General features: G+C 42.4%; 1 protein-coding gene across 1 annotated transcript in view; it reads left to right on the top strand.

Moving 5' to 3' along the window:
• CDC5L (cell division cycle 5 like) overlaps positions 1-18931 on the top strand; it is a 31439-nt gene extending 12508 nt beyond the window's left edge. Inside the window, exons 12-16 of the mRNA XM_030945368.1 lie at positions 1527-1607; positions 1932-2177; positions 4930-5127; positions 16474-16686; positions 18423-18931. Of these exons, the coding sequence (XP_030801228.1) occupies positions 1527-1607; positions 1932-2177; positions 4930-5127; positions 16474-16686; positions 18423-18527 (843 nt within the window). The 3' untranslated portion in view covers positions 18528-18931. The remainder of the gene's footprint in view (positions 1-1526; positions 1608-1931; positions 2178-4929; positions 5128-16473; positions 16687-18422) is intronic.
• The last annotated feature ends 8924 nt before the right edge of the window (positions 18932-27855 follow it).

The following is a 27855-nucleotide window of genomic DNA, read 5'->3' as shown; positions in this document are numbered from 1 at the left end:
GTACAGCTTCTTCTACAGGATAGCAAAGTAAAATTTACCTGTTTTCTTTGCTGCTATCAGAGTATGCACACACAGAGGCCAAATCATTTTTCTCTCTAAATAACTTTCTTAATTTCTTAATGTTATGTATCACATCATTTTTATGCATGAAGTCCCTAAGAGTGCTTGTGTCCTACCTGCTGTGTTCGTCCCCCAGAAGATAAAAATTTAATTAAAAGCTTTTTTCTACAGTGGCACTTGCTTAATTTTAAGCACATAAGAACTGTGCTTTTTTTTCAGTTTCAAGTTATTCTCTCAAGGTTAAAAATTGCTGTTTGTGAAAGATTAGACAGGTATATACAAACTCAGGCAGGCTGGTAGCACACAGATAAAAATCTGCCATGCAGGGAATTGGCACCCTTGGCCACTACCAGAGGATTACCCAGACAGGCAATTTGTGAATGGGTCCCTGTTGTTTTGTTTTGGTTTAGAATCAAGGAATGCTGGATAAAGTACAAGCCTAAATTCTGCCAGTTAATTGGCTGTACTGGCCAGTAACCAGAGACGCTTTAAATCTTTCTAAAAACAGCTCCTTTTCTATTTATTGCTAAGCCTAAATTTTGTGTTGCAGATGTCTTTCTATTATATACCTTATATAAATATACATTTTTTATAAAAATAAATGGGATTTTTGAGTCCAGAGAACTTTTTAACAATGGCTGTGCTTGACAAGTGAACAAAATATTTTAAAAAAGCCTATGCTTTGATCTTTAAATGGGATAAGCATTTGCCAGAATTTGATTCCTCATGTGTCCTATTTAGGGAGGAACATATTTTTTACATGTATTTGTATGTCATGTGCATACATGCCCTAATAAAAAGTCTGAATAAATACAAGCAGTGTATGTGTGTAGAATAGAGGAAAGAATCTGAGTTGTATCGTCATACGAGAGAAGAGCATCCTGCCTTCAAGAGAAGATGTGACATGCTGGGATTACAACATGGAAGATGTTGGTCATTGTTCCTGAAGTTCCTGACAGCACTGGCTTTTCATGTTATTTATTGCTTGAAAGTGTATTGTAAAGAGAACTCTCTCGTGTTTTTCCACTTTACAAGTAGTGTTTTAGTGAAATATGTGCTTTAAGTCATTGAAGATGAGAAACAGAGTCACAGCTGCTAATTTAAGAATCTTTCTTTTCCTGGTGGATTTAATGTCTGAAGAATTAGAGCAGCTGTCACACATAGAGAAATGTGTAAAGAACAAAATTTTTCTGCAGTTGAGATTGAAGGAGAATTTGATGCCTGGAAATGACTTTTGAAGATCTCTTTTCTGTTGGAGTTAATCTGCTGTGCTCTTCCCATTCATTTCAGAGGCAGTGAATTACGTTGTCATCACATTATTTAGCTCTGGCTTAGTAACACGAAGTCTGTATATACTGGAAGGAATCTTTGCTGCAATAATCAATTAGTTTTTATATCACATACATTCCTAGGCAGCATCTGATTGTGTTACAGTGGCTGGAGTAACACTTGGCTTGTCTGTTTAGGCTCTCCGAGAAGCAGAGCGTGCCAAGGAACTGAAGAGAATGCACAAAGCTGTGCAGAAGAATCTACCACGGCCCTCAGAAGTAAGTGGAGACAAAATTCACTGTTAAGGAACAAAAATTAAAAATAAAGGCTTTAACCATTATAGGAGGAAATACAGTCTAAGGAAATCATGAGAGAGTGAAATCTTTGACTATTCTGATTTTCAGGAAACTTCCCCAGCAGAGCTGTCATGTGGTATTTTGTCTGCACAGATGATGAGATTGCTGCATGTGTCACAAGGGTTTTGGCACCTCTGCTGTGGGGTTCAGCTGATACATAAAAGTTATACTTGAGTGGAGCTACATGAATTTAATATTATCTTTGGTGTATATTATATTTACAAACTTTTTTTTATTCCTGGACAGGTTAATGAAACAATACTGAGGCCCTTAAACGTGGAACCACCCCTAACAGACTTGCAGAAAAGTGAAGAACTCATAAAGAAAGAGATGATTACCATGCTTCATTTTGATCTTTTACACCATCCATTTGGAGAACAGTTTACTGGTAAGAAAGGCAAAGGCCCAGGATTTGGAAGCAACAATGCAGAGCACATGGCTTACTTGGAACAAAATCCCTATGAGAAGTTCTCCAAAGAGGATCTCAAGAAGGTGAGAATTGTGTGGCCTGAGGGGACCTAAAGTCTCCTTAGGGCATAGTTCTGTAATATTGGGGAAAAAAGCCTACACAGAATTGAGTTTGGGAGATCTCCAGAGGGTTGTATGAAGGGCTGTAGTCATGCAGTTGTTGGGGTTGTAAAGACCTCTCAGATAATCAGGTTTGATCATTAACCCAGCACTGCCAAGCATTAAGTAAGGATAAGTTAATAAGTAAGGATGATTTAAGTGCACATTCTGCTTTCTGTGAGCTGATGTTAATCTGGGCTTTCAGCAGAATGATGAGGATGCTCTATTTGCCTATAGATGTTGTCAATGAGGTACAAATTTGAATGTGCTGTGGTTGCTTATCATTTTAAATAAGGCTAAGAGGAATAATACCCCAACAGTTACCAAATTCCACTTTGCCATTTCTGTAAACTGCTGTTAAATCATTGAGACATTAGCCAGGTGTGATACCCACCTTCTACTGCCTCTGAATTTTATTAATCCAGAATCACAAAGCATTTTCTTCAAAACAGTGCAGACTGAATAGGACAATGGTAGTCAGCTTGTACCTTGGAGCAGCAAATCAAGTTGCTTAATTGTGCTTGTCAAGCTCAGTCCAGGCAAGCTGTGCTGGTGCAGAGCCTGCTGGGCTGTGGCAGCTGATCATGCAGCCATACCTGGTCCAGAAGTGCTGAGCAGGCAGATTGGGCCCTGGCTGGCTGCAGTGAGTGGGCGGCCTGGGCACTGTGTCCTGTTTTGCATTGTAATCCCAAGTTAAACAGCAGCTCTGGACCAGGGTTCCAGTTCAGGGTGTTCATTTATTTAAGCAGCTACAGATGTTGCCTTTTGCTGCCAAGTGACAGATAGGCAATTCTGTGGTTTAGCTCTTTCAAAGAGCTTCACCTGTGAAGCTGTGCCAATAACCTTTGACCAAATGCCTGCAGGAATAAAAATGAATGAAAAGAGCAAAATCACGTGCCACCAAGTTGTCTGTCTCTTTAGACTTGTCCTCTGACAATACCTGTTGTATCTCTGCACCTAAACTCCTTATTCCTTTAAGGTGACTCTAAAGATACACAAGCAGATTTTAAATCCATGTCCTTGACCATATCTGACCAATGAATGTAGAGCCTGAAAGGAGAAACACTGAACAGTATGTACTTCCAATATGCTGTGAAATGAAAAATTATACTTCAAGATCTCTTACCAGGAGACGTTAAAGATGGAAAATACAGTTAGATCATGAATTTCACTGCCCTGCCAGTGTCAGATTGTTCCCTTAGGAATGTTCTCCAAGTGCTTTCTCTGGTTGTTTTGAAGTGCAGCAAGAATCAGGTTTGCTATCACTTCCCTTAGAGACTATTACACGGTCCAGTAGTTTTTGTCTGGAAACTTTTCTTCAAAGTCCCTGGAAGTTTCGTCTCCTAACTGATGGGCAGAAGTTCTTTTGCATCCCTGCTCCTGCTTGCTCTCTAACATTCAGGACAATATTCCGTCTTGTCTAAAATCCAGTTCAAACCAGAAAATTTTCCTATCTCTGTGATCTCATCTGGACCTTGTTTATTTTGCTTTACTTCATTTGTTTTTAGAACATCTTCATCCTAAAACCCTTTCATAAAATACTCCTTTCTTTTCCTGATGTGCAGTTCTCTTTTGGGAAGGATTAGTAGTGTTGCTGGGCAAGGTGTGCTGAGCTCCTGGAGCTGGGAAGCACTTCTGGTGCCACAAGTAAATACCCTCAAGTAGTTCCTCACAGTGTGCTAATCTTGGCTAATTGAAATTTATTGTATTTAGCTTTGTCAGGTGTGGTTGTGTTACTCCTATTTTATCTGTCTTGACCATGAAGAACAAGTAATTAATTTTCTATTACCCAGTGTCTATGGAATCATCTAATCTGGTGATACCTGAATTTCTACCTGGTCAGTGTGCAATTACAAAACATAACATCTGCTTGTAGTAAGATAGCTACTGCTGATAGGGAAGTTACAGTGCTGCACCTGTAAATGCTGTTGAAAGAGAGGAGATGGACATGTTCTTATGAACAATGAAGTCTAGACTGACAAAGATGCTTTAGTTTTTTTAGTTATTAATAAAATCAGAAGGATCTGTGTGCCTGTTTCGTTTTGCAGGCCAGTCTCTTTGTCAGAAATATTAAAGAGTTGTGAGACAAACAAGAATCTTTCAGTTCATTGTAAACTTTGTAAACTAAACTGGAAGCAGCAGAGTGCTCGTATCTCAGCAGTTCTTCAGCCACAGAACATGTTCATTTCAGTCAGAGTTGTGTTTCCTGCAGCAGAGCTTACGCAGCTCACCCAAGAATGTTTAGACTTGACTTTCCAGGTTGTGTGGAGAAGGGCAAGCAAAAGGAAATGAAAAGTGATTTTTGTTTCACAGGACAGCTGCTTCTGTCTGAACAATTCTCCCTCCCCTCAAGGTTCCTGCTTTTATCTCTGTTCTTGTGCAGCAAGATGAAGTACCTCGCTGTGCCACAGCTTTCATTAGCCACGCCAGAGTGATGTCAGGTTTGGCCAAATTATATAAAATGAGGGATAGTTGTGCTGTGAGGAGCCTTCTAGCCTGGGTTTCATTTGTAATCCACAGCATCTGTGTTCGATTTCATAGTTAGCTTAACCTGATGGTGAGCTTTGAGTATGAAAAGAAAAGCTGCCCCCATGAATTGCACACTGAAGGTTTGAAAAGAGAAATTTCCTTGTATCCTGTGTATTTTAACTGCATCTTCTCTCATCCTTTCCAACAGGCACAGGATCTACTGGCACAAGAGATGGAGGTGGTAAAGCAAGGAATGGGGCATGGAGAGCTGTCAAGTGAAGCTTATAACCAGGTGTGGGAAGAATGTTACAGCCAAGTGTTGTACCTGCCTGGACAGAGCCGCTACACAAGGGCTAACTTGGCCAGCAAAAAAGACAGGATAGAGTCACTTGAAAAGAGACTCGAGGTCAGTGTCACTTTTTTCTGCCTTTTGCACCTCCTTTTTTTTTGAGTTTCCTTGTGTTTTTTGGGTTTTTTTTCTTTGTAGAAGTTCAGTCAGGTCTTTTGAAGAGATTCATTTGAAAAGGTTGGTGGTTGAGGAATTTTCCTAGGGAGTTTATAGATGTTTTTGTGGTGCTTAAATCACCTTCTCTAATCTTCCTCCTTAAAATATCCCCACACAGAGTATTCCCACACAAAGTTTCTCTCTGCACTCATAGCTGTAGCACAGCTCATCCACTCCATTCTCTACTGGAGAGAAGGTCAGGTTCTGCTGTCTGTTAATTACATGTGGATTTTCTGATGTTTTCTTCATCTCTGCTGTGAGTGGATCAGATCTTTCTCAGTTTGCACTTGATTGTGGCCAGGATGAGGAGAAACCTCAGAGAAGGATGCTTAACAAAACCATCTCTGTGCCAAAGTTCCTCTCAAGTTCTCTTTCCAACTTAATTTTGGTTTCTGACTGACTATTACATACATGAAGGTTAGATAGTCTTGAATTCTTTCCAGGCTGGCATCTTCTTCCAGTTCCAGAGATTCCCTCCAAAAAAGAGAGCAAGGGATGTTTGTGATCCCATTTCACTTTCTTTGTCAGACCCTTTGACACTGATTTCCTTTACCTGTTCCTCTCTCTAGATTTTCCCCCAAACACGCCAAAAAAAAATCCAAAAATAGACAATGTTCATGATAACAAGTAAGCTGGTCTGAAACAGTTTTTTGCCACAGAACGTTTGTTCTGACTTGCAGTAAGTCATAAATGTTTTCTAAAATACTGCTTTAGCCTAAAAATCTCTCTAAATTATGCAAGAATCAGATTATTTTTTTTCCTATGGTAAAAGGAAACTTTGCAAAAAAAGTTTTTCTTTATTTAACATCAGCATAGCTACTGTTGCTAGAAGTAAACCTCCCCAGACAGCTGCTACCCCAGCAATAACTAGAGTCCAGAAAGGCTGAATTTTCACTTGATTCCTACGCATGAAATACAACGTGAGTGTGTGTTTTGTTAAGTCTGTCAGTCAAGGGCGTTGTCCAGGTGCAGCTCCCGCAGTTGTTCGCCCAGCTAACAGGCCAGGAGCAGTTCACCTGCGTGTATCCCGGTAGCAGGGTTTTAGTATGAACTCCAGAGCCCCTGTCGTGCTGCTGCTCACCCAGCAGAGAGCACCATTGCCCTGCCCAGCGCTGCCTGCCAGACTCTCACTTGCTCTGCTCTCCCAGACCCATGTGGGAGCTCAGCAGCAGCCTGGCCTAGCAGGCAGCGTGCCTGAAGTCAGAGGGCTGCACCTAATTGGTGTACAAATCCTTTTGAAATTTAAATATCTTAGGTCCAAAATGACATTAGAAGGGCATTATTAAAGTTGCAAACTCAAACAGTCCAAGTTAGGGAATGCACAAACAGCCTTAATTTGCCTGTGCATATGCTTTTTGAGACAGTCTTTAATTTCATGATTGCAGCCTAGTTTTTCCACAGACTCATTTACTGCACAGGGTGGATGGTACTTGCTTAATGAGTAGCTCTTGAATATTTTGTTTTCTCTTAATTGTTTGGTGTGTGGCCCTGTGCCTTTATCCTTTGCACTGTTTCTGCAGTCTAAATTGGTTACTTCTGTGTGGGCTTTCTTGTGCTGTTGATTTCTGTCCTTCTCTTCTCAATATTTGAATGAGTAGTTGGTGGTGGAATGTGTATTAAGGATACTAAAGCAAAGTAAGGTCAAGTTGTCATTTATCAAACTAATGAATGTTTGTTCTAATTGGTCTTTGCTCTGCAGTCATAAGACAGTAACCCAGGAAGCAAAATACAAATCAGAGGTCTTGCAAAAAAAAAAAGGTTTTATTTTCTGCCAACATTGCATGGGACTCTGTGAAAGACACTTAACAAAATCCTGTTAGCTGTGTCCCATCAGGCTCAGGAAGGGGATCCTTCACCTCTGCTCAGCCCTGCTGAGGCACATCTGGGGTGCTGTGTCCAGTTCTGGGCTCCTCAGGAAAAGAGAGACATGGAGCTCATGGAGTGGGTCCAGTGCTGGGTGGCAGAGATGATGGAGGGACTGGAGCATCTCCCTGATGAGGAAGGGCTGAGGGAGCTGGGGCTGTTCAGCCTGGAGAGGAGACGCAGCTGAGAGGGGCCCTCATCCCTGGGTGTCCCTGTGTGCAGGGAGGGTCAGAGCAGGGCCCAGGCTCTGCTCCAGGGCCCAGCAATGGCACCAGAGGAACGGGCAGGGAGTGATCCCCGCAAGTTCCACCTGGACAGGAGGCTGAACTTCCCTGTGCAGTGACCGAGCACTGAACAGATTGTCCAGAGAGGCTGTGGGGTGTCCCTCACTGGAGATATTCCAGAACTGCCTGGACACAATCCTGTGCCCTGTGCTCTAGAATGACCCTGCTTGAGCAGGGAGGAAGCACCAGATGAGCCACCATGGTCCCTTCCAACCTGACCCATCCTGTGTCTGTTATCAGTCACTGCAGTCATGAGGCTCTGGCTAATGTAGCTACATCCCCTGGGAGCTCAGAGTGCTGCTGGATGAGACTCATGGCTTGGTGCAATTCCACACACAATCCTGCTCTCCCATTTTCCTGTGTTCCAAAATTCCACCCCAGTGGGGCCGGCAGAGCCCCATGCCTGCAGGTGCAGTGAGCACTGTGCTGCCTCTCGCAACTCACTGTTGTTGAGTGCAGGTGGACTCTGTGCAAAGTTAAATTTGACCTGAAAATCTCTCCCAAGTGTGTGCAAAATGCAGTTTAGTGCTCCTTTGTGGCTTGACCCTAAAAGGCCCTTCCTAAAAGGAAGATATATAGGTTTTTTAAGCATAGCTCACCTGCTGTATTGTTTCTTAAACAATAAATAAAAAGCATAGCAGTTTAATGAACAAATGAATATGCAATAAAAAAGCACAGATTTTTTTTCCCTACCCCATTCTCAGCAATGACAAAACCCACCTTCATTTTAATGTTTTTCCAATTAAAATTGTCTGAAAGCAATATCAGTTGAAATAGATATTTTAATGGGAAGTATCAGACAAGCTTAATGAAAAGCAGGGATATTAGATCAGCTTTTGGTACCCCAAGTGCTTGCTTGTACTCTTTAGCTGTCTTTGTGAGAAGAGTAGAAACTGTGAAACAAAGTTTACCAGCAGCAGCAACTGATGTTGGTCAGTTTTGGGGGCTGCTTCTTCTCATTTATAGTGCACTAAGATTTTTAGAGGGAAAAAGCCACAAGAGTGTAGTGATATTTGGCACAGCTGCACATGGGGGAAGTCACTGTCTAATACTTCCATATGGGGCTGCTGACACCCTGCAGATCCTGTGCAGAAAAAACAAGCTGTTTCTGGGTCTGTCTTCATCACTTAGAGATTCCTGGCTGGATTGATGGTGTGGACACACACTCATCTTCCTCTAATTGTCCTGTTCTCACTGCCTGAGTGGTTTAGTGGTGGCATTCTATGTTGACATGACATTTATCTTTCTCAAATGGATGCTGATACCATAAACAGATTTGTGCTGTTATTGATGGACTTGAGGAGGCAAAGTGGAGCCGTTGTGGAGAGCTTCTGTTTGGCTGGGTATCCTGTCCAGGCATCATCAGTAATGCACAGCTCATCAGTAGTTCTGATGTTGGAGTGTACTGCTGTGTATTATTAATACTTTTCATTGCTCTGTTTTGAGGGTTTTGGACTCCTTGAATGTGTTACTTTATGTGGGTTTAGAGTGTTAGAGGATTAGTATGTGAACTTTCTTGCATTACAGATGGGGAGTTCCAGGTCTATGCAGGTGAATCCCTGTGACCTCAGTATGTGGCTCTGGTACACCTTAGATTTGTGGAATTTTCTGATCTTTCCAGTAGCTTTAGAAATCCAGAGTATTTTTCCAAGGCTAGGCTACACTGCAGAGCAAGTGATTTCAGAAGTTGAAGTTTTCTGATGCTTGCAGTTGTGTTGAGTAATGGCTTCAGTTCTCTGCCATGCCTTTTGCTCCCTTCTCTTCCAAACAATACATTTATAAAGAAAAGCATTCCTACTAACATATGTTAAGCTGGGAACATTATAAGATGAAATGAGATAGTAAAGGCATCTCTTTAACAGCCTAGTTGCTTCCCTTTGTAGTTCACAACATAGAAACTTCCTGCCGTCTTTACTTTTCCTTTGAAGACAGTTAATAAAGTTGGCTTGCAGAATACAAATACTTTAATTGTAGTTAACATTATCATTTCAGTTGATTACTAAATTATAAATGCTATTGGAAGCCTGCAGGGAAAAAGTTCAAGATACACTGTGTATGCAAAATCTAGTAAATTAACTATTCTTTGCATTATCCAAGATACATCAAGGTGATGATTTATCAAAGTGTTGATGGTTGCTTTTAATGGCAGCCCAAGTCCTCTGAATTAATTCAGATTAAAACAACTTGCTTAGGTGGAGTTTTATAGGATACCTGGTACACTCTGCTGCAGGGTGTATCACTTTAGTTTATTGTAGATTATCTTTTAATTTCTCTCTAGTTTATGTGCTAAAGTTTGCAGTTTCTTTTGCATTTTCAGGTGTGCTGGTACTCAGAAAGCACCCATAGAAAATAAGAGATTTTATAGGACTAGGAACAGAGAAATTACTCACAAAATTAAAATATGGTAAAAATCCTGAGTAGCATTGCTTTTATGGTCACATGTTTTATTTTGTCCTAATGTCTTGTATTTGTGGAATACACTTCAGAGGATCACAGCAGAGAGGCATCAGGGGTCTTCACTGTCAGATTGTTCAGAATCTGGTATGTGCTTTGAAATAAAGGTCAGCGTTGACAAAGCTCTCATTGCAAATGCCCTTGCACACCCTCACTGTCCAGAACTGAGTGCTGCAGGATCACCATGGAGCTTCTGCTGTATTGAGAGGGAGCCAGGCTCTTTGGCAGCTCCTCTATTGCTTGAGCTTCCACAACCTTGTCAGCCTCTGGAAGAGGCCAGTGCAGGCATTCTGGTTGTGCAGGAGTGGTGTTTGGAGGCACTTACACTGTGCTGGCTGCCCTGTGACCTCACCAGACACTGCAGTGACCTCTGTTTGCTTGTGGTTTATCAAAGCTCTTGGCCTCTGGTGGGTGTTGCTGTCTGTTTTTCCTTCCCCAATGAGTGATAGAGAGTTTCCAAAAAAGTTTAGTAAAAATAAATTACTCATTTTTCATCATGAACTATGCTCTTCTAGACGTGTTTCTGCTGTGATTGAGATAGGATCCTTGAATCATTAAATTTGGAAGACCTCTAAGATCACCACGTCAGCCATTAACCTTATACCACAATCTTGTTCACCTCTAAAGCATGTCCTCAAGTGCCATATCCACACATTTTTTGAACAGTTATAGGGATGGGGACTCCACCACTCCCCTGTTCAGCCTGTTCCAATGCTTGGCAACCCTTTCCATAACAATTCTTTTCCTAATATCCAGTGTAAACCACCTCTGATGCAATTTGAAGCCATTTCCTCTCATCCTCTCATTTGTTGTTACCTGGGAGAAGAGACTGACACCCACCTCAGTACAACCTCCTTTCTTTGTAGGGAGCATACATAGGTATCACTCATAAAACTGCTGGTCTTAGAAGCTGTTCTCAAATAAAAGATCTTCAAAGTGAACTTTAATGTCGTGGCTGTAGGTCAGCAATGACTACTGACTTGCACAGTAACTTTCCTAGATTATTCTAGTGCTAGTTGGATGCTGTGAGCCCCTGTAGGAACACTTGCTTTTCATATACCCTGTATTGTTTTTACTCAGCAGTCACACTGACTCATGGTGTTTGAAGACAAGTCATTATAATTTGTGGAATATACTTCAGGGGGAGCATGCTCTTGGGTCATTAGATTTGGCTGTGAGTAGAGAGAACAGTGTTCTGCAGATACCAGTAAGTCATAATGGTACATGATCTACGTGACAAAGTACAATATAGGAGTTTATCTGGGGCTCCCCTATTAAACTGGGAAAAGGCAGCTTTATATTGCTATGCAAGCTCTGAACATCTGGTTTAGTTTCAGTTGGGAAGCTGTAGCTGCTTACCAGCAATGCCTTAAATTGAGTATTTTTTTAAAGTGAATTTTTCCATAAAAAACGTAGTGTGATCCCAGTCAATTAGAATTAATTTCTTCTTTTTCATGTCTTACCAGCTACAAGCTCTGTCTCTCTTTGACTGCTCTGATCCTGATCAGCCCCTTTACTTCATGATCCTCATTCTTCCTCGTACATTAAGTAGAGCACCTTACGGGAGGTGAGGTGTTCAAGGCCAGCTTGGGCTTGGACTTGGTCTTGGAGCAGTCTGGTGTAGTGGAAGGTGTTCCTGCCCGTGGCTGGAGGGTTGGAATGATTTGATCTTTAAGGTCCCTTCCAACCCAACCCATTCTCTGATTCCGTGATCTTTAGTGCCACAGCAGAAATGTGAAATTGTGTCAAGCCCATGAAGTGGTTTTGGTCAATGAGCTGAGCTAATGTTTAATTGATTGAGGCCTTACTGTTCTACACTGGACATGCAATTTTGGTTTGATACTAACTCCAAGCCTCAGTTTCCAAGAGCTGACTTATATTTTACTAACTTGGGGGTAACTCAGGCAGGGCTCTACAGGGAGTTTTGCCTGGTCAAACTCTAGACAAATAGAACAGTGTTTCAAGCCAAAATTGGAGAATTTTGTCCAAGAACTTGGAACTGAAAAAGCATTTTGAAGTAGAGAAATTAATGACTCTTTTTTTTAAAGTATGCTATTGTTGAGTGCACCATAAGCTCGTAAGGGCAGATGATCTCAGCATGGCCAGAGGATTCTGTAGTGTGGGGGTTCTTGTTGTCCCTGGAGTGGTTGGAAATGCCTGGCCTGGAGCACAAGCTGCTGTTGAGCTGAGCACTCTCACTGCAGACACTGCAGCTGAGCCGGCATGAGCCAAGCTCTCAAACCTGCCATTTCAATTAAGTCAATCCATCTCCTGCCAGCAGAACTGAATTTGGGAGGGCCACGTGTGGGTCTGAGGTGAGGAAGGAAGTTACAGTAAGGTTTAGAGTAGTCCCATGTATGTTCCAGGAGTGCTCTGCTCAGCCGGCGTGGCTGAAGCTGGCAGAGGATTTCTGTGCACAAGCGAGGCAGCTTTGTGATGATGTTGATTCTCCAAGGTCACGGAACAGGTTGGTTTACTTTGACTGTGCCTCTGCTCTGAACATGCGGCAGTTTTTCTTCCATGTTTGTTTAATCCATCCAGCATGATTAGGAAGATCAATTAAAAGACAAGAGAGCTTAATGCTGTTCAGGGATTACCAAAAGCTCCACATTAAAGGGAAGGAAAACAAACCAGTCAGTACAGCGAAAAACCCTTGGAACTGAGGAGGGGTGTCCTCAGTAGACCTGGTGAGATGAGAATTCTGAAAATGAAGTTTTTAAGGCAATTGAGCTCTTCCTTCCTCACGGTCAGTTTTTCTTAAATCTTTCCCAGTGATGTTTGTTCTTATAAGGAATCCTTCTCTGTCCTTCGTTGTCCTTAGTTAAACCTTACAACTAACATCTAAAATTTCCTTCCCAATTTAAGTCCCTCTTCCTTTCTCAGTAGCAGTAAGAACAGATGAATTTTTCACAATTAACTTTGGGATATTTAAAGCAGGGTGTCTTTTTTTTTCTCTTTTTTTGTTCAGCAGAGGAAAAACAAATCAAACAAACCCTGGTTTTACAGTCAGTCTCCCTTTTCTAGATCATGTTTTATAAACCTCTGGTTATATCTGTTGCTCTTTTGGCTCTTTTGTCTGCTGCTTGTTTTGGTTTCTCTCCCTTGGTTCTATAGTGCAGTACTGAAAACTGAACACCACTTTAGAGTCATGAGGGAAGCTTTTACATTGGAGATTTGGGATGGGATGAAGCTCTCACACTTGCCTTAACATCATATATCATGTTACCCCCTGTCTGTACATGCTGTTCTCATTTTGCTGTTGCTGGTATAAAAGTCAGCAGAACCAAAGCTGACCAAGGAACAGTACAAAATAAATAAGTGGAGAAATCTTTCAAATGTCTTTGCTCTTTCTGTTAGGTTCAGGGGGAAATGGTTGTCAGATTTTACTCAAATCTATTTCTTTGCTTTAAGCAAATAATGTAGACTACTGTTTAAACACACCTCTTCATAACTGCTTGGAATTTTTAGCTTGGTATCTGAGCCTTAAAATTTTATGAAGCTTGAACTGAAATTATATGCAGTTTTTGGCACTAATGCAGCAGTCAGCAATTTTTAATAAATAGTATTTGTTACAAAAGCTGAGACCTCCTTTTGACCTTCTCATAGTAGGTCCTAAAATTTTGTAGTTGGGAGGGAGGGGAAAAGGTGGTGAGTGTTCACATTTCTCCTTAAGCAGAGAAGGAAGAAAGGGCTGTTATTTCTGGTTTTAGAAACTTGGGAGGCTTTTTTCTTTTCTATTTCTTGGTTTTGTCTTTTCACAGCAGTGAGGCCTGTGATAATCCAAGATGGGACAAGGAACTGAATAGAAAAGCAATATAGGAACATGTAACCTAAGGAGCTCTAGTAGTTAAGAGTCCGATATCCAGACCAACTCAGAAATATTAAGTCAAATCCTCTGAAAATTTCAAATAATCAGGGACTGGTGCTGTAATAAGTATTAGACTTGAACTGTCTTTGTTAGAAGCTTTAAATTTTAAAATGCTTTATTGTATCGAACACCTTAAGATAGTACACACTTGGGGTGGGATTGATCTACCTGGTCTTGGATAACAGTGTCTAAACAGACAGTTTGTGCTCCCATCACCATCAGTGAAGAGCCCTTCATGAGGTGTTTAATCTTGTCCCAAGGCTCTGGATCAGATGAGCCATGCCCTGGAGTTGCCAGTTTCTCTCCTGATGACAGAAGGATCTCCTGTGACAAACTCAGATGTTGATGTCTAAAGCCAAGCAAAGTGAATCCCACCTGAAGAGTGTAAAAGTGCGAGACCAAGCCAGTACTGCCACTGCTGCTGGTACTTGGAGCATGAGGATAATTCCGGGCTTGTGACTACAGTGCCCTGATCCAGTCTCTTTTGTGTATGGTGGGGGTAGTGCTGATAACTGTATTTATGCCCTCAGGTACTGAGTGTTTCACATTTTATGGGAAAATTAGGTGGTTGAGAGATCGTGGAATCACAGAATAGTTTGGCTTGAAGGGATCTTCAAGGTCAGCTCATTCCAACCCCCTGCCATGGGCAGGGACACCTTCCACCAGCCCAGGTTGCCCAGAGCTCCATTCATCCTGGTGTTGGACACTTCACGGATGGGACAGACACATCTCTGGGCAACCTGTGCCAGGGCCTCACCACCCTCACAGTAAAGAATAAGATCTTCACTCAGGATGACAGAAGAGTGGAACTTCTCTAAATGGTCTTTTTTAGCCTGCTCTGAAGAGTGACATTATGATGGGAGTTTCATTTCATACCAGCCATACTCTACATTGTCTGTAATGCTGGGAGTAGTATGGACAGTTGATCTTTGTTACATTAGGCCTCTGTTACAAACAAAATTCTGTTTGCCTGTGCATCCATCTATTCCATGATCTCTAAATGTCAGTGGTGCTCAGCGCACATTTTTCATCCAAGGAACAGTAATTGGAAAATAGTTCATTGGCCGCACAGCTGTATTTGTTGTTGCAGTAATAGCATATTATTTACCAATGAAGACATTTAAAGCTTTCATACTTTTCCATCAGAGAGTATCCTCACAAATCCCTAATCTATTTATTTAATTTTCTCTAGATTTATATAAATATTGAAAAAGAGGCGCCTTTCTGTATGCTTAAAGCACCTTGGGCATAGCTTAAGTCTACATTGCCAGCAGAGTTTGAAAAGCATAGCAGTCTGCATGGCTCTCCCCAGGAGCAAACTAGACAGCTCAGAAAGTCAAATTTCTCTTTCACTCACCCATTAACAGTTTGCTCCCTTGACCATTCACTTTGTTTATCTCTGCACCACCAACTAAAACTGTTCTAAATGAGTGAATAAATTGTTAAGGAGTAGGAGGGCACGTTACAGAAACCTGCAGCTGTGTAAGAGAGGGTACTTCAGTACAGTTGGAAGGCTGATGAAATGCACTTTGCAGTAGCTTGGTGTGTGAGACTGTGATGGCTGACTGTAGTTATCTCTGTGAAGGGCAGATCCCTCTTCAGTAGTTCCTCCCCAAAGGAGTTCTGTTTCATTAGTAATAAATGATATATTGAGTAATTGTAGCAATGAAAACGTGCTGCATTTTGGTTGATTATTGGTAAATTCTTTGTATGTGAGAACATTCACCAGTAAAGCTTTGATTTTTAAAGATACGAGGCAAGGATTGGTGACTCAGACACTGTGGTTCTGAATTAGTCTTTTATATTTTAATACTTGAGAAACTTTCATATCATATTTCATGTTTTGCACTAATATATCATTAAGTCTGGCAAAAATCAAAATATGAGAAGTTCAGCTTTTTCTTGAGCTTGGCATTCTTCACACAGTCCTTTCTAATTTTGTTGGGGTTTTTTTAAGGAAGTAGCATTAAAAAAGCCTCAACAAGGAACCTTATGTCCCTGTTCAGAGATGTGAGCTGTTGCACCTCTCCGCAGTTGTGCTCAGTGGTGGAGGCCTTTGTTCCTTCTTGGTTTCATAGGATCATAGAATGGTCTGGCTGGAAGACACTGTAAAAATCATCTCATTCCACTGCCTGCCATGGCAGAGACACCTTCCATATCCCAGGTTGCTCCAAGCCCTGTCCAACATAAACTTGAACTCTTTCAGGGATGGGGCAGCCACAGCTTTTCTGGGCAGCCTGTGCCAGGGTCTCCCCATCCTCACAGGGAACAATTTCTTCCAAATATTTTATGTAATTTAATATTCATCTTTAGGCCATTTGTGATTAGGATTCAGTGTTAAAGATTTCTTTGATGCCTTTAAAAATTCTGATTTCATTCTTTTAGTGCTCATATAATTTTACCCCAGGTGGAAAAATACACAAAGACTTCTGTTACCTTTGGTATTTATAAATGTTTCATACAACATTTATAGCAAATTAACACAAATATGTTCAGTTATTGGTGTTGTGTCCCAGTTGACAGAATTTTGTAATTTGTGTCACTTGTCTGTTTATGGATTTTGTCTGGATTACAATTTTAGAGATGTATTATGTCTATTGTAATGATTTTAACCCAGAGGTCTAGATAGTTGTAAAATGTGAAGTATGATTATTTTAATAGAAATCAAAGAACTTGATCAACTCAACACCAGTCCACAGATACATTTTTACTTTTTTCCTCCCCTCTTGACTTTTGAATTCTGGGTAACTAAAACAACTCTTGGCTTCCTTCTGGCAGATCAACAGAGGCCACATGACCACTGAAGCCAAGAGGGCTGCCAAGATGGAGAAGAAGCTGAAGATCCTTCTTGGGGGTTACCAGTCTCGAGCAATGGGGCTCATCAAGCAGCTGAACGATCTGTGGGACCAGATCGAGCAGGCCCACCTGGAGCTGCGCACCTTTGAGGAGCTGAAGAAGCACGAGGATGCTGCCATCCCTCGAAGACTGGAGGTGAGATTCCAAAATCCAGTACCTGAGGTCACACCCAGGCACCTCATGGAAAAGATGTTTTTACAAGGCATGAACTCTGACCTGTAGGAGCGACAGGGGGTAGGACAGTCGGGATGGACAGAGATGAGAGATCTCTGAAGCCAGGTCATGGAACTTGGGGTTTATTGCAAAGAGCCTGGGTGCAGGGCCCTGTTGGGAGCTGCCAGCCACGGCTCAGAGCAGGCCCAAGAGAAGTAAAGAGAGTGGTAAAGAGGATGAGAGGGGAGAGAGGATAAGAGGGTAAGACAGCGAGGTTCCCAAAACAGTACAATAAGCCTTCTTCTGTGTTGAATATTCTAATTCTCACTAACCAATCTAGTACAAGATACAAATCCTATAGCATTTACATACAGCCTATAAGAATCACTACATTACCATACTGTGTTACATTTTAAACCCTAAAAACTCCTCTTTGGACCCCTTCTGCTAAGCTGGCAGGGTCTGCTTGGACCCTTGGACCTGTCTGCAAGCAGAGGATATTGTTTCATCAAAAGGGGATTACCTTCAGCCAGCCATGCCATTGTTTTCCAGTTGTTCAGTAATTAAGGCTTGGTATGTCACAGCTTGCTTTCATTTCAATCTCGCTTATAGTTTCTATATTCTCAAAATCTTTTGCCAGGCAATCATATTTATAAGGCTTTCCTGTTTCATCTTCCCCAACACTGACCTTTACAGCCCAAGTTGGTATCAAGTTTTTAATGCCCTCTTAAAATTACACTTTTAGCTGTTACCAGATTCATCTGTCTTTTACTTCAATATCAGCGATTCTGTGATACACATATTAGAGGCTGGGACTAATCTGGCAGTGTGTTCTTTAACTTTGGGGTTTTTTTATTTCCTTGCGTGGTTTATTTTATAAGTCTTCTGCAATGCGTATCAGCACAAGTTCCATCTCTCTCTTGATTTGGTTTGTTTCAGTTTTAATTACTCTTAGAGCTTTGGGTAAGTGTAAAACTTGCCTAAAATCTCCTTCTTCCCTAAAAGCCAGCAGACTAAATGCTGGTATATACCTGAAATCACTACCTTGGAGCCACTTTTCTTAGTTTAAGGATCTCCAGGATATTCTCCTTTTATTCAGCTAATGAGACAGCCCTTAATCAAGACTCAGTCCTAGGTTTGAACCAGCACCAGCCTTTCTTTCCAAGGAATAAGTGTTCACCTGAGCACAATTTTTATTGTAATGTGATTTTCCTCCAGAACAGAGGTTTTCATTGAGGTTTAGATATTCTCAACCACTTGCTAAAAAAAGATAAAATTCATCAGTTCTTAAAACTGATTTTGTGAAGATGATTTAGATAATGCTGATAGATGTGTCTACAAACTCAGAAGTGATTAATTGATTTACTGAAAGATAACAGTTAAAACATATTAAATCACTTGATAACTGCTAATAGCACCTGTTTTTAGTAAATGGCAAGGTTCCAATTTGAAATCTCTCCTTTTGAAGCATTTGATCTTAGCTGCTGTCAAAAACAGGGTGAGCTACCTGACATTTGAAGTAAGATAACTGTGATTCTTAATACTCTACATCCACTGCTCTATTTTACATTTATATTTAAAGTAAGTAATTTCAGCAATGTTCTGTCTTAATTTTGAGCTCTTCCTCTGGAGGAACTAAAATACAGCCTTTGGTAATGATCTTCATGGGTGTGACTGGTGGAAAACTGACTGGTTGTTTACTGATGTTTTCCTTACAGTGTCTGAAGGAAGATGTGCAGCGACAGCAGGAGAGAGAAAAGGAGCTCCAGCAGAGATTTGCTGACTTCATGTTGGATAAAGAGACTTTTCAAGCAAAGTATTAAAGCACAAAATTCCATCTGTCACTGATGTAACATTTCTAAAGTGTGCAGATACTTCTCCAGCAGCTTTTGCCAGCAGTTGCAGAAATCGAGTGTAGTCTGCTGTTTCCATCTTGTCAAGTTTTGTTCCTTCAATGGACTATTCCAAATGCTCTAGGTATGAATAGCTCTGGCCAGTGTTAAAAATGGGATTGAAATGTCCAAAATTTTATTGAAAGAAAAGAAAAATCACTCTGGTATGATTTCAGCCATGTCTTCATTTGCTAGGGTTATCACGTTATTCCTAGTGTTTTACCAGTCTTAAGACCTGTAAGATACATGCAGAATAATGTCTTTTGAATAAATCTGGAATGTTAAAAAACAATGAAGTAATAATGTCTGTCTTTTAACTAAAATTGAATCTTCACCTACCCCAGCCCTCATTTGTTTTTCTGATCTTCCCTTCCCCCTGCTGCTGCCTTTATTTTCCATGTCTGATTTGTAATAGGAATTACTTGTGCAGGATAGTTGATGTACAGATAATAAATACTATGTTCCCAGCTCTTCTCTGTGCCTGTGAATAAACACTCCCAGCTTTAGCTAGGTGCTCTAATGGTCCTATTGGCATAATCTCCCCATCCTGGACCCATGCAGGGATAAATTTTATAAAGACACCCAGCATGGCCTAATGCCTAATGGAACCATAGATTTCAGTAGAAAATGCACTGTTAAATTTTCTAAGTATTAATTTTTATAAATCATCTGCTGCTTTGTTGCCCATGGTGTGAGGTAGGAAAGAAGCTCTGTGTTTTCTCCTCCTTTCACCAGATCCCAACAGGATGAAAGTGTCTTATTGCTTTGTCTTGAAGGGTAAGGAAGGATAGAATTAGAGAAAGGTGGGAATGTGCCTAGACTTTGGGGTTTTTGAGCTATAGCTTGTGGAAAAGCACAGGGAAGAAGGCAAAACTGTTGTTAACAGCACAAAATTCAGCAATTAAATACATCCAGCAACACGCGTCGTGTAATTTTGCTTGGATATATTTGGAATTTAGATGGGGATTTTGCTGTCTGGAATTTTACCAGATTGCAGTGTCACTTTGCTTAGGCCTTGGAAATGTTACTGGGGAACACTGTCAGGGCTGTGCCTGTGTAGCTCTGTCAATGCCATCCATGGAGATTAATGATTATCAGATTTTTTAAATGTAACCTGGGTGAGTCCTGCTGTCAATGACAGGAGTAGGGACACAGCCAGCCTTGGAATAGCTTTCCCTTTACTCACCAGGACATCATTCTTCTGAAGTATTAATGCAATTATAGACTACATTCTTCTAGAAATGTGTTAAATATTTAACTAAGCCAGAACACATCTGGAATGAAGTATTAAGCATCAATCTTGTAGCATAATGGGGTATTTTAGCTCGGATGGTTATACCCAAAAGGAAAACTCATGGCATATCATGTCAGTTCTTGTGGTTGTGTGGTAGCTGGAGATATTAACAGAGAAACCCTTGTAGGTTTACCAATACCACAACTACAATTGTTTCTTTTCTTTTTAGAGCTGCAGCAGAGCCTCTTTGATGTGCCCTGTATTTTTGACAGCTTTGGAGCTAGACAGGTATTCAAACTCTGCCTCAAATTGTTTAAATGAAAAATTCAGAAGGACTGATCAGTCACAAAAGACTTTTCTTTCTTGAAATGTATGCAATTAACCAGTCATTAATTGCAGCAGGCACGAGGTGGTTCTATTTGAGAAGTACCTGCAGGAGGTTTGCTCAGTGTTTCTGAAGTACACAACACTTAAGCAAGTTCACAGTTTTCCCTGTCTTTTGTCAAGAGTTTTTGTCCTGAAGTTTCTATCTCAGTAATGAAAGAAAACTATTAATAAAATCTCTTTCCTTACTTAGAGCTTGGCTGTGCCCTGCTTTAGCTTTTTACCTGCCCTCAGCTGCCTGCTCTAGGGCAGCCAGTCATAGATCTGCTGAAATTACCCCAAAACCTCCACACAGGGTGCTCTGTGCATTTGTTGGTTCCAGAATGGTGTGAATGGAGCAGCAGAGCCTGGATAAAACATCCTGAGATCATTCAGGTGTGGGTTCTTAAACTGGAGTGCTCAGGAAATGTGTCCAAGCAAATTTGGATGCTGGTGGATGCCAGTGCTTCCAGCTGCAGGTGATGATGGAGCTTGGGCTTGCCAGGTCTGTTTCTTGGGCTTTGGCCCAGTTTATGTCCTGAACAGCACTCCCTGTCTAAATGGCTCTGTAGCTAAATGCAGATGTTTGTTGGACACAAGAGTGACCAGCACACCTTGACAACAAATTTTTATTTTAAAATTCTGAAGCTGGCCACTGATTTGATCTTTGTTTCCAGGAACAATAATAAGTATAACCATAAACAATGGAAACTTGTGAACATTTCACTACAGTGGGGAAGCTCTAACCTGTGTGACAGAGGTGGGATGGGGGCTGTGCTGTGTGTGTTAACAATTATTTTGAGAATTATTTAACATTCTCCCCGAGAAATTCCTCCATTTCCATTCAGCATGCCAAAATATATCTGCAAGCCTTTAAATAATTTCAGCTGATGATTTTCCTCCCTTCCTGGAATCAGACTTGGCATTTATGTATTGGATCAATCCCATAGCTGGAGCGTGCTTCAAAGTCCATGGAGTTGATAAGGCTGTCATTTACTTCAATTGACTTGGATTCCAGTACCTGGGAAAGCCAAAGGGATTAAATTATAACAGCTGGGTGTCTCATCCATACACAACAGATAACAGAGATCCTGAGCTCGGGGCAAGGGGGAGACTCCTCAGAGGCAAAGGAGCTTCCCTGTGAGAAATCCAACAGAGCTGAAGCCAGCTCTTCCAAACCTGGCAAATCTCCAAAGAAAAAAAGCACTGTGTAACACTGTAATTAGTCACGGCAGCCAGCGGTGGCCAAGACACACCAGAGCTCTCTGGCTGCCTTAAAAAGACACTTCCAGTGCCAACAGGAGCATCTTTGCCTGTTGCTGCTTGTTTGCCTTTTGCACCCTTGTTTGCTGAGACAAGCATTGGGGCAGCACATTTGGGTTAAAATATGCTCATCCAGCTTGATTGTTCAATCCCCTGCACAGGGCAGATGAGACTTGGGCCACATTTCCAGGTAGGAAGTGCAAATGAAGGTGGAAGTGGGGCAGAATAGTGTCCAAAGAGGGTCTGGAGCACAAGGGAGCAGCTGAGGGAGCTGGGGGGGCTCAGCCTGGCGAAAAGGAGGCTCAGGGGGGACTTCCTGGCTCTCCACAACTCCCTGGCAGGAGGAGGCAGCCAGGTGGTGGTCAGGCTCTTCTCCCTGGTAACCAGTGATAGGGCAAGAGGAAATAGCCTCAAATTACACCAAGAAGGGCTAACTTGGATATTGGAATAAATTTCTTCATTGAAAGGGTGATCAGGCATTGGAATGGGCTGCACAGTGAAGCAGAGCAGTGACCACCCCTGGAAGTGTTCAAAAACCAAGTTCATGTGGTGCTTAGAGACCGGGTTTAGCTTTGGGCTTGGCAGTGCTGGGTTAATGTTTGTACTCGATGATCTTAGAGGTCTTTTCCGACCTTAATGATTCTGTGATTGCTTCTGCCAGAGGATGTCCCACTTCATTGTCTGCCTAAAGTGAGTGTGAAACATGGGCTGGGTGCTCCAGGGCCAGTAGCTGACATGAGGTAACTACCCACAATTAGGTCCCTGACAGACTCAGCTGGATCTGTGCCCCTGATGAAAACTCTGGAAATTCATTGTTTTTTGTCATCATGGCCTGAACATAGATTTCTAAATAAAATGCATAAAAACCCATGTTTGAACTTTTGTTTTGGCTGCAGACTTGCTAACAGTATCATAAACCAGTGTGTGAACTTTGGCTTGCCTTCAGTATCCTCGGTCAGTGATGTTGCTGGAGAAGAGAGATTATTGTGGTCTGGACTTAATCTGCCTCACATTCATCTCTGGAATCCAGCTTGCAGTTATCTTCCATAATGTGGGTTCAAAGCAACACCTGTCTCCCAAGCAGGATTTAAAAGTGGAATATCAAATAGCATTTCCCTCATTTTCCTAACTGAGTGAAAAGCACATTGAAAAATAGCCAGATGCTCATCTCAAGGCAGAGTGTCCCTGTAACTGATTCCAGACCTGTGTGCTCTGCCTTTCCAGGGCTCCAGTTTCTACCTTTCCTTACCAACAAAAAATACCTGGTTCTGCTGATCTTGAAGACTTGCACTGACATTAGGAGTGAGATCAGACCCTCAAAAAGACTTCAAAAGACAATCTGACACATATCTAAGCCAATGCAGCCCTGTATCTCCCCTAAGCACATGCAATTGTCTCACCCTCTGAAAGTTCCGCACTAAGCACTTTTGAGACTTTATTATAATAATGTTGAAGCAAAGGGGAGTAGCTGTGGATAAAAAAAAAGAGGAGCTTAATTTTTTTGGTTTCGTGCAGACCTTTAGGTGAGTCATCTCCCCTTCAGCAAGCCTCATTAGCTTTTTATGTATTTAAATGAGGTGGCTTTAACCAATTCCTGCTGCCTCAGGGGTGACTGTGATGCACACAGTAGGTGAAAAGGTAAAGAAGTGGGTATGGCAGAGTTTTACATCATTGCTGCTGGTGTGATTACTCATAGTGGGTTTGATTGTTTGCCAGTTGTTGGGGGGTGCTGTCTGGGTTTACTGTGATTCATTGAGAGATGCCTTAGTGTCAGGGTTAGAAAAGTCTTGCTTTCAAGTCAAAAGTTTTTCACAGATCAGATTAGACAGGGCCTGCCTCATTCGATGACTTTCAGGTTTCCAAGTCACAGCCATGGTGCTGATGTGTTTGGATTCCTCAAGGATTCCTCAAAGGAAGTGCAAGTTCATCTTTTAGGATCATTTATGTGCATTGAAAGCATTTAGGAATTGCAACACAAGGAAACACAGACTGGTTTGTTATTTATTCACTTCATACATCACATCTTTTGCCAAGTACATGCTACTGGTAAATGCCTCACAGGATCAGACAGATGTGTGTGTTAGGTTCCCCTCTTCTCCTCCCTCTCCCTCTCCCCTCCCAGGACAGAAATGTGGGGTTTATTTTGTATAATTATCAGGCCAGTAGCATTTTTAAGTGTGTTATGCAGCTTAGGTGAGATTGTGGTCCCAGTGAATTCAATGGGAGATTTGGCTTCAGCTTCAATGGAGCTGGGATTTCTTTTCCTCTCCTCTCCTGTCTGTATTTGATGAGCCTTTTCGTGAGGAGAAGAAAGAGATCCTCTTTTGAGAAATAGTCATGAATGCTTAATAAAGCTGAATGAGCCAGCCAGGATTACGTTTTTAGCTCCATAGCCAGCAAAATCTATTCCAGAACTAATTCTGATTAAAAGAATCCACTGGTTGAACCTCAGACACAAAGGCACCCCTGGAGTAATTCAACTGTATGATATATTTATTTTTTAAAAAAAACCTAATTATTGCATTGATCTTTGTAATATCTGGCTCTTGTGTAAAACATTGATTTCAAAGCTGTCTCTCTCTTATCTATAATTGTTCATTAATTATCTTAGGGCTTGGGCAGGGCCATCACTGTAGCTGGGTCTTAAAAAAAGACTGAGTTTACTGACCACATTAATTAGGCTCCATGGCAGACCATAAAATAACTATAAATAAAAGTTAAATTATTCCTTAGATTGTGTTCCCCCACTTTTTTTCTTAATTCTGACTCAACCAAATCAATCTCTAGCACAGAACAGGCTTCTCCCTCCTTGATCTATGCTCCTGCCAAGTGCTTCCAAGGGTCTGGGAAGAGGTAGGGTCTTTCATTAGAAAGGTGGAGAACACAGATATTTACAAGACCCTGAACTCTGAAAGTCACCTCCCTGTTCCAGCTGGTTTATTCAAAGATATTCTCCCTTCAAACTGCTGCTTCTACATCCTTAGCTCATCCTGGCTCCAACAGTGACCTCCAGGGTTTTTGTTCCCCATTTTTCTGATGCTTTAGTTGAAAAGAGACAGAGCTGGTCATCTTGCTTCAAGTTTAGAGGAAAACAAAACAAAACCAGGAACAGCAGTTTGGTGGGAACACCCATGAGGTGTTTTCACCCCACATAATAAATGGTTGGGCATTGCTTTGGAGGGCCCTGAGCAGTTTCTGTCCCTGTTGCAGCAGATTTTAGTCACACAACTGTGTAATTTTGCTATGACAAAGTGCATCCCCCCCTTTCTGGGAGAGATGCCAAACTTTCAGCCCTGTCATGGATTGGAAGGTCTGGACTTTTGGTCACACTTCTGCCAGTCCCAGAGATCAACGCTCCCAGCATCACTGTGTTGCCTGGAAAACACCCAAATTCTGGTGAAGGTAGAATTTTTTGTCTCTGGCTTCCTGCATGGTCTCTAGAGAGGGAGTATCTGGCCACTTCCTACCTCATGGAAGGATTATACAGCAGGGAAAAAAAACTATTTTATGTATTTAATGTTTGCTATATCACATCCTGTGGATTTTATAGAGTCATAGAATCATTAAGGTTGGAAAAAACCTCTAAGATCATCAAGTCCAACCTGTGCCACAGTCATGTTCACCACTAAACCATGTCCCACACTGCTACATCCACACAATTTCTGAACACTTCCAGGGATTGTGATTCCACCGCTGCCCTGGGCAGCCTGTTCCAATGTCTGACCACCCTTGCTATGAAGAAATTTTTCCAAATGTCTACTCTAAACCTCCCCTGTGGTGCAACTTGTGGCCATTTTATATGCCATTAATAATGGCAATGTTACCAAAGTCCAGAAAAAAAAAGGGGGTCCTTGAACTACAATCAATATAAAATATCCCACCTAATCCTAAATCACATTAAGCTGGGAGTGAACTTAATCATGTGGGCGAGGATAGAACAGTGAATTTGATTTCCTAGCAGGTCCTCTAATGTGTTGTTAGCAGCAGAACAACCCCTCCAGCTCTGCATTTAACTTCCTTTCATTGCAGATGCCTTTTGGTTAACAGCAAGGATCTGATTTAATTTTACAGCTACCCGGTGACCACAGGATGGGGATTGTGCATCACCAGAGAATGCACAAACGTCTGCCTGCCTCCCCTTCTTCCAGCAGGAATGAGGCATGGCAGGAGCACAGCCAAGCCCATGTGGCTGTGACTGTAATTGAAAATACTGCTGAATCAGCCAGAAGGACAAGGGTTCACAGAGGAGCTTGGGCCAGGCAGACACATGGCCTTGGAAGCACCAGGCAAAAAGTGACCACAAGTAGTGGCATGGCCAGGAGAGGTTGAAAAATGTGAGCAGGGTGGGAGGCACCTTCCTACCCAAGAGGACAGTGGTTTACATCTTCCTCAGAAGAGGAGGGGCAGGCACTGATCTCACTGGTGACCAGTGACAGGACCTGAGGGAATGGCCTGAAGTTGTGTCAGGGGAGGTTTAGGTTGGATATTAGGAGAAGGTTCCTCACTCACAGGGTGGCTGAGCGCTGAACAGGATCCCCAGGGAAATGGTCCCAGCACCGAACCTGACAGAACTCAAGGAACGTTTGGACAGTGCTCTCAGGCACAGGGTGGGCTCCAAACCCAGAGTCAGGCTTCAGAAGGCAGGCAGCAGCACGGATCAGCCTTTCCCCACCCATTCCCTTGGTTTGGGGAGCAGGAGCCCAGGAACAGCTGCACAGCGGCTGGAAGCCTGTCACAGCACACAGCTGGAAGCAGTTTTCCTGCTCAGCAGAGGCTGAGCACAGCTTCCAAGCCCCAGGGTGGAAGGAGGATACTGCAGGGAAGCGGGGCAAGGCAGAGGAAGGGAGAGAGACGAGAAGCTGTAATGAAGTGCACACATGTGCATGTGTGAAGGAACAACCTGACACGCAAGACATGTGCCAGCAAAATTTAAAAAAAATAATAAAAAGTGACTCCTGATACTTCTCTGCTCATGTAACACGTGCAGGGCTGACCTCAGATGCCTTCTGTCTGGCATCACCACACTCCCAGGGATGATGGGACTCAGGTGACGTATTTGGTCATCTCTGGCTCAAGCTCCTCAACAGAGAACTTGGCCCAGTAAAAAACAAGGGAAGGGACAAGCACAGCTGGAAGAGAATCATCATCATAACTCTCTGCTGCTGAGCAGTGCCTGGACCAGGAGCTGCCCAATTTTGCACTGTAGCAACAAGGGACTCAACTTCTCTTCACCTCTTCCCAGGCCAGACAGACAAGAGCGCTTCAAGGAAGAGTTTGGGAGACTTCAGTCAGATTTGTCTTTGTTTATTAGATCCAGTCACTGTTAAATGAAAAATATCTGAGCAGTCCTCAGGCCTGGGTGTGGAGTCCAGAGCTGCTCCCTGCTTGCTGGCTGTCCCTCTGAGGTCACAGGGAGCTCTGTGCAGGACATGGCCACATCTGGAGCTGCTGAGGTCACTTGGTCTGTTCAGCCCTGGGAAGAGGAGACTGAGGGGAGACCTCATTGCAGTTACACCTTCCTCATGAGGGGAAGAGGAGGGGCAGGCACTGATCTCTGCTCTGTGGTGATCATTGTCAGGACCTGAGGGAATGGCCTAAAGCTGAGTCAGGGGAGGTTTAGGTTGGACATTAGGAAAAGGTTCTTCAGCCAGGGGGTGGCTGGACAATGAACAGGCTCCCCAGGGAGTGGTCACAGCAGCAAACCTGAGAGAGCTCAAGGAGCTTTGGACAGTTCTCTCAGTCACAGGATGGGATTGTTGGGTTTGTACTGTGCAGGGGCAAAAGCTGTACTCAATAATCCTTGTGGGCCCCTTTGAACTCAGAATGTTCTATAATTCTATAATTCTATAATTTTATGATTCAACAATTCTATGATCTGTGCCAGGAAACTAAGCCACACCTATCCTGTCTCTTGCATGGATTATGCCCATGACCATATTAAACTGGTTTTCCCAGGATGATAACTATGTCAGAAATTTGCCCTGGCCCCTGCTAAGATCTGAGGAAAGCCTGGAATCCATGCTGCAAAGGCAGCACACAGCACAGACCCTGGCTCCAGCACACTGGTGACACGTGTGTCATGTTTATGTATTTCATGCTTATTATAGCACATCCTGTGGATTTTTATAGAATCATAGAATCATGAAGGTTGGAAAAGACCTCTGAGATCATCAAGTCCAGCCATCAGCCCAGCACCACAATCATGTTCACCACAAAACCGTGTCCCACAGTGCCACTTCCACACAGTTTCTGAACACTTCCAGGGATGGTGGCTACACCACTGCCCTGGGCAGCCTGTTCCAGTGTCTGACCACCCTTTCTATGAAGAAATTTTTCCAAATGTCTAATCTAAACCTCCTGAGGCGCAACTTGGGGCCATTTCCTCTTGTCCTGTCCCTT

Source organism: Camarhynchus parvulus, chromosome 3 (genome assembly GCF_901933205.1).
Source record: "Camarhynchus parvulus chromosome 3, STF_HiC, whole genome shotgun sequence".
Lineage (NCBI taxonomy): Eukaryota > Metazoa > Chordata > Aves > Passeriformes > Thraupidae > Camarhynchus > Camarhynchus parvulus.
This window is presented reverse-complemented; position numbering and strand designations above follow the sequence as displayed.